Genomic DNA, 5932 nt, shown 5'->3' with positions numbered 1-5932 from the left:
CCAGCCCAGCGCACGGGGTGGCCGCTGGTTAATAGCGCCGTTAGCAAACCCGTTAGCATCCCCGTTAGCAGGACCGGGAAACCCGGGGCGCGGGGGCTGCGGCATTCCTCAAACCGTGCCCTCCGGGGAGGCGTGGAATATGCATGACCCCGCCCTCTATGCAAATCGCATCACGTCGATTGGCCAGAGGGCGGGGCCAGGCGCTGCAGAGAGGCTATAAGAGAGGGGGGGAAACAATGCACCCGCCGTCCCGGTTGGGTGCCTGGTGCGGTAGGGTCTCGCAGCACCGGGCGAGGTGGCTCCCCACCTTCGTCTATGGGGCTGAGGGACCCCCTTTCCTGAGCAGGGCTGCAGATCGGAACGAGTGGTGCGCGCTTTTCTTTTCTGCCTTTTGTCACCTCCCTCCCCTCCATGCAGAGATGGAGTTTGACTCGTACCAACACTACTTCTACGACCACGACGCCCAGGAGGATTTCCACCGCTCCACGGCACCTAGCGAGGACATCTGGAAGAAGTTTGAGCTGGTCCCCACGCCCCCACTGTCCCCCCTGGGTGCCCCCGGGGAGAAAGGCAGCTGCTCGGGGGCGGACGAGCGCTCCGGCTGCTTTTCCCGCTACTGTCTGGCCGGGGAAGAGCCGGAGTATCTCATAGGGACGGGGGAGATCTTCGGGAACCTGAGCGCTTTCATCCTTAAGGATTGCATGTGGAGCGGGTTCTCAGCCCGGGAGAGACTGGAGAAGGCGATGACAGAGAAACTTTCGACGGGCACGCAGAGGGCCACCCCCCACAAACCCTCTTTTGGCCAGGATTTTGGGTTCAGCAGCTCGGTGAGCGAGTGCGTGGATCCCGCTGCCGTCTTCCTTTGCCCGCTGGCCGAGAGCAAGATCCCCGCATCCTCGGGATCCGAGGGCCAAAGCGATTCTGGTAAGGGATGGAGGTGCGGGCTGGCCCCGGCCCAGCCTTGCTGCAACCCGCGGGGAGCCCGGCGTGGAGGACACGCGTGTCCACACATGTGTGTGTAGGGAGCCTCCCAGGCAGCGCCTTTGTTGCGGTTCCAAGCGAGTCCCGGTCCCACGAACAAAGCGGGCTCGGCTGCGCCCCTTCCCGCGGGGCTCCTGTTCGGAAACCCCCTGCCCCACGCAGGAGGGGACGTGGGGCTCCCCTCGGCTGCTGCGTGGGTCTCTGGTGGCCCCTCTCGCCCGGCCGGGCCCCACGGGAGCCTCGCGGGCTGGTCGGTGAGGAGCAAGTTTGCAGCTCACCGTGGAAAGTTTGCTATTTTTCTCGAGTGTTGCAGTGTGCTCTGCTGCGGGCTCGTCGGCTCGGCTGTTTCCCCTGTCCCCCACGCTCACGGGGCCCACCCGGGACGGGCTTTTTCTCGGGACGAAAAACAAAATATCCCCTGCGGCTGGCAGGTGGTGGAGTAGCGGCCGCGTCCCCCGAGGCGGTGGCTCCGTGGGATGGGCAGGAACATCCCGCATCAGCTGTAGCGCGTCCCGGGTCACCCCCAGGGCACGTCTGCGTGTCACGCGTGGGGCGGGGGGGCGAAATGTTTACATGGGGGGTCGCGCTGGGAAGCGGATGCCTTTGAAACCCACCAAGACATCTTGCGTTATAACCACTTATTTTAAGTCCCTGTTTACAAACATTCTCCCCCATCCCCCCCGCCCCGGGGGTCGTACGCCGTTTCTCTCGCCCCCACGAAAGCCGGGCTGACTCGGCTGCCGTGGAAGCGCTGACGCGGCCCTGCCGGTGCCGTGACCCCGTTAATAAATCTGCCGGTGGCAACGACCTGCGCCGGTGAGTCACGGTGCGGGACGGGGACTTAATGCCATTAGGAGCCCGGGGACGGTAAAGCGGGTCGCGGGTGCTAAGAGGCTTAACCCAAATTGCGGGGGCCGGCCAGGGGGCGAGAGGGGGATGGCGTGGGGATCCCGGTCCCGGGATCAATCTCGGTCCCGATCCGGTCGCGCCACGTGGGCGCCGAACAAAAAGCAACAGATTGCAAACAATGAGAGGGGGCTGCGCTGATGGACAGCGGCGGGGGCCAATGGGGTGGCAGGAGAGCCGGCCGCCCCCGCTAGGAAGCCAATTGGCGGCTCCGGGGGGCGGGGCCGTGCGTCCCGACTTTTATTAATGGGCGGCGAGGGGGGGTCTGTGTGTACACACGTGGGGCTGAGACCGATCGGGTTGTGACACTGATGAGTCTGTGGGGACAGCGAGTGTCCCCCCTTCAGTAGCTTCAAGAGTGGCCAGGCCTCTGCCCGAGGTACTGGTGGTGGTTTGAGCACCATCGTTTGACCTTCAGTGACCGGCTGTATTTTCCCCAAAAGTCTAAGAAAGAAAGTTGAAATTGTGTTCCTAAAGTGAGAGTGTGAGGTGTGTCTGGAGCCAAGTCATCCCTTTGTCCCCAGGGGCCAGCTTCATGCCGCTGGGCTTTGCTGGGGTGGGACAAGCTGTGGTGACAACAGGGTGCTTTAGGTCTGGTTATGCTTTATTTGAGTCTTGCTGTTCACAGCTCTGATAACCTCCCCCTGCTGACTCCTGGGCTTGAGATGCCTTTGCGGTTCAACAAGTCTGTGGGAGGGACCCCTTCACCTCTCCCTGTCCCCCTGCACCGCGGGGATTGTCCCCAGGAAGCCTGGACTGAATGGGGTTTATCACTTGTGAAAAGTAACAAGTCACCCAAGTGGGAAGCTGCAGCCAAGGGGAACAAAGGGCAGCTCTGCCCCCGTGTCCCTCATTTACAATTCCAATGGGCCATGAAAGCACCCGACCAGGATGAACTTTGGAGTCAGGCTGTGCCAGGTCCCCCGCATCCTCCTGTGTCCCCAGATGGGCTCTGGTGTTTCTTACTGGATGATTCTTCATCCTGGACACATGTTGCTCCTTAAGCAGAAGTAAAGCCCTATCCCAATTCCAGGGGTCCTAGCATATGAATGTGGAGGGAAGATTCTTCCTGTGTGACGATACTGGAGGAGTTTTTAAATCACAGAATCCCTTCTGGAGGTCGCAGAGTGGCTTTGCAGTGCACGAGCAAACTTCTGTGGGGTGGCAGCGGGGGGATCATGCAGGGAGCCCCAGCGGGATGATGAGGGGTGACCAGGTGCTCCCAACTGATGGGGAATTTTTCTTTGTTTCGCCACATCCATTTTGAGCAGAAGGTGAAGAGATCGACGTTGTGACCGTGGAGAAGAGACAATCGCTCAGCCTGAGGAAGCCGGTCACCATCACACTGCGCGCCGACCCTTTGGACCCCTGCATGAAACGCTTCCACATCTCGGTCCACCAGCAGCAGCACAACTACGCCGCCCGCTCGCCGCCGGACCCCTGTCCCCCGCCAGAGCCGCCCCAGCAGGACGAGGACAAGGCACCGAGCGCTGCAGAGCTGGCCCCTGCCATCACACTGCCCGAGCCCGGCTTACCCAAAGCCGGCAGCGGCCCCGGCTCCGACAGCGAGGACGTGGCCAAGAGGAAAAACCACAATTTCCTGGAGCGCAAGCGGCGCAACGATCTGCGTTCACGCTTCCTGGCCCTGCGGGACCAGGTGCCCGGGCTCGCCAGCTGCCCCAAGACACCCAAGGTGGTGATTCTGAGCAAATCCTCCGAGTACCTGCAGTCCCTCATCAGTGCTGAGAGGAGGATGGCGGCTGAGAAGCGGCAGCTGCGGCTGCAGCAGACTCAGCTGCTCAAACGGATTGCTCACCTCAAGGGGCACTAGCACCCAATGTACCCCCCACTCTGGTCCCCACACCCTCCCCGCTGTGTCCCTCTCAATTTGCACATTTTAATTTTTGTTGGTTTTGATTGGTTATTGAACTGTTGGCCCCGGGGGGCTGGAGCACACGGTGGTCACTGCATGTGGGGTGGTTGTGGTGCCGCTCCCGGCTGTGGGACCCGCTCACCGTGGCATCACCTGCCTGGGGCCGGTGTCTTGGCACCGGCTGTTGCAAGATTTGCCCTGTCCAGCTTCTTCAAGTGACTGCTTTGATTTGTGGGCTCACAGTGATCCCTTGCTCGGCTGGACCGTACCTTACTTTCTTACCACTTCACACAGTAGCTTGTCTTGGATTTTTCTGTTCTAGAAACTGCTGCTGTAACTACGAGTCTTATACTGGAGGCTGTGTTTTTATACTGTATTTTTGTACCACTTTTGGAGAAGTACTGGTAAAGAGTTTGCTTTTTATATATATATATAAAAACTTTTGTTTTGAAGGGGGTTTGCTGCTGTGGGGGTGGGCTCAGTCCTGCTGCACTTTAGGGAGATCAGGAAGGGGCTGGTTCCTGCTGGACCCTTGAGCTGAGTCCCCACCGAGGCCGGTTCCCCCCTTGTAGCTCTCCAAACCACCCATTTGCAATAACAGGGGATGGTTTTTTCCCCTTTCCCATCCCTGTGACCCCCTTTCCCACCTCTGTGAGCACCCCCTCACCAGCAGCCACACAAAATCCCCAGCAGAGCTTTGGCCTTTGCAGGAGGCTGGGCTGGAAGGGGCAGGTTGGGTGCAGGGGGGGCTGTGCTGCATTTGGGGCTTCCCCCTGCCTGTGCTGTCCTGCTGGCCAAGCTGTGCTGGGGTACAGGGTGACAGAGTCCCCTGTCCCCTCCCGGGGGTGCTGGCAGGGGTGGCCCCGTGGGACAGCACCCTTGGGTCCCCACTGACCTGCTGAGAACCGTTAGAGTTAACACTGTGGTTGGATTTAGCACTTTCTTCATTACCTCACACTTCATAAATAAATGAGTTTGCAACAGCCTGGGTTGGCTTTTTCCATGCAGGCGGCTCTGGGTTTCCATGCATCACACCACGATGCTCCCGGGTGGGGTCTGGAGTGGCCCCCATGTTTTGGGGTGTCCTGTCCACTGGCAAACACCAACAGAAATCAGTGTGTTTTGCACCAGGGCTTGGCTGCTCAGTAAGACTGAGCTCTTTGTCCTGGCTTTCTCCCAGCGATCGAAACAGAAGTGGTCACGGTGGTGGGGCCGGGGAAATGAATCACCTGGATTATTTTTCCTCCTTTTAAGTGGCTTTATTGGCAAGGAGGGGCAGAGAGCCCACACTGGGCTCTGAGAAGGCTTTGGTGTAACTGTAAACCCCACTAATGGGGCTTGGGGCAGTCGGTGTGGGGTGATTGCTGCCCCATGGGTCAGGGGATGGGGCCACAGTTGGCAGTAACCCTATAGGGAGGGGGGAATGCAATCCGCTTGCTTCAAGGGGCATCGGAGAACTTCATATACCCAGATCTGCCCAGTGGATGAAATTATATATATGTGAGCTCTCCTCACTGCCCCTGAACCCGATGCTTTTGGGTTTCCTTCATACTGGCAGTAAAAGTCTTACTGTAAATGCAGGAGGGACACGGGATCCTGTTACTGCTGAGGAGTCAGAAGAGCTGTGGCTGCTGCAGGAGACTCACCCGGGGGGAGCCAGCCCTAAAAAGCAATGGTTCTGCACAGAAGCTCTCAAATATCTTTTGTTCCAGCAACATTTCACACTTTCTGCATGTTGCATCACGCCGTGTCAAAGTGTTTTAGAGCTGTATTGAAAGGTGTTCACAGGAACCACAGCTTAAACGTGGAGCAGGGTGACCTAAATCTGACACTCTGCCCGCGCACGGAAAATAAAGCGCAGATGTACCAGTGCCTCAAACCTTTATTTTTGTTGTGTGTATGCTGACACTTGCAGAAAAGCATCTTTTTTCAGCTCAAAGTGACCCTCCTGATACAGTTTTTATTAAGGTGAGCTTTTTCTTTTTGTGTCGAAGGCACACAGGATGTTCAAAACGTTATTTCTCGGAAATGATGTGTAGATCACGTGGCCTGAGCTGAGACCATCACCGGTGGAAAATGTAGTTGGTCTCAAACCGAACTGAGGAACGGTTGCAGTTTTGCACACACCTTTGAGTTCTCCTGCTAAAGCCTGCACACATAAATAGATATGTA

General features: G+C 58.2%; 1 protein-coding gene across 1 annotated transcript; it reads left to right on the top strand.

Annotated features, from left to right (window-relative positions):
• Window positions 1-234: 234 nt before the first annotated feature.
• MYCL (MYCL proto-oncogene, bHLH transcription factor) lies at window positions 235-4743 on the top strand. The gene is made up of 2 exons (XM_065857207.2): window positions 235-924; window positions 3159-4743. Exons 1-2 carry the CDS (start codon window positions 237-239, stop codon window positions 3716-3718), a joined length of 1248 nt encoding a protein of 415 aa, XP_065713279.2. The 5' UTR covers window positions 235-236; the 3' UTR covers window positions 3719-4743.
• Window positions 4744-5932: the final 1189 nt, after the last annotated feature.

Source organism: Patagioenas fasciata, chromosome 25 (assembly GCF_037038585.1).
Source record: "Patagioenas fasciata isolate bPatFas1 chromosome 25, bPatFas1.hap1, whole genome shotgun sequence".
Lineage (NCBI taxonomy): Eukaryota > Metazoa > Chordata > Aves > Columbiformes > Columbidae > Patagioenas > Patagioenas fasciata.
This window is presented reverse-complemented; position numbering and strand designations above follow the sequence as displayed.

What these genes read in the sequence shown, in the direction of transcription:
- MYCL (XM_065857207.2), top strand. Translation starts at nt 237, where the DNA reads ATGCACCCGCCGTCCCGGTTGGGTGCCTGGTGCGGTAGGGTCTCGCAG. An exon ending in CGAGGGCCAAAGCGATTCTG is followed by an intron (nt 925 to 3,158) that starts GTAAGGGATGGA and finishes CATTTTGAGCAG; the next exon opens with AAGGTGAAGAGATCGACGTT.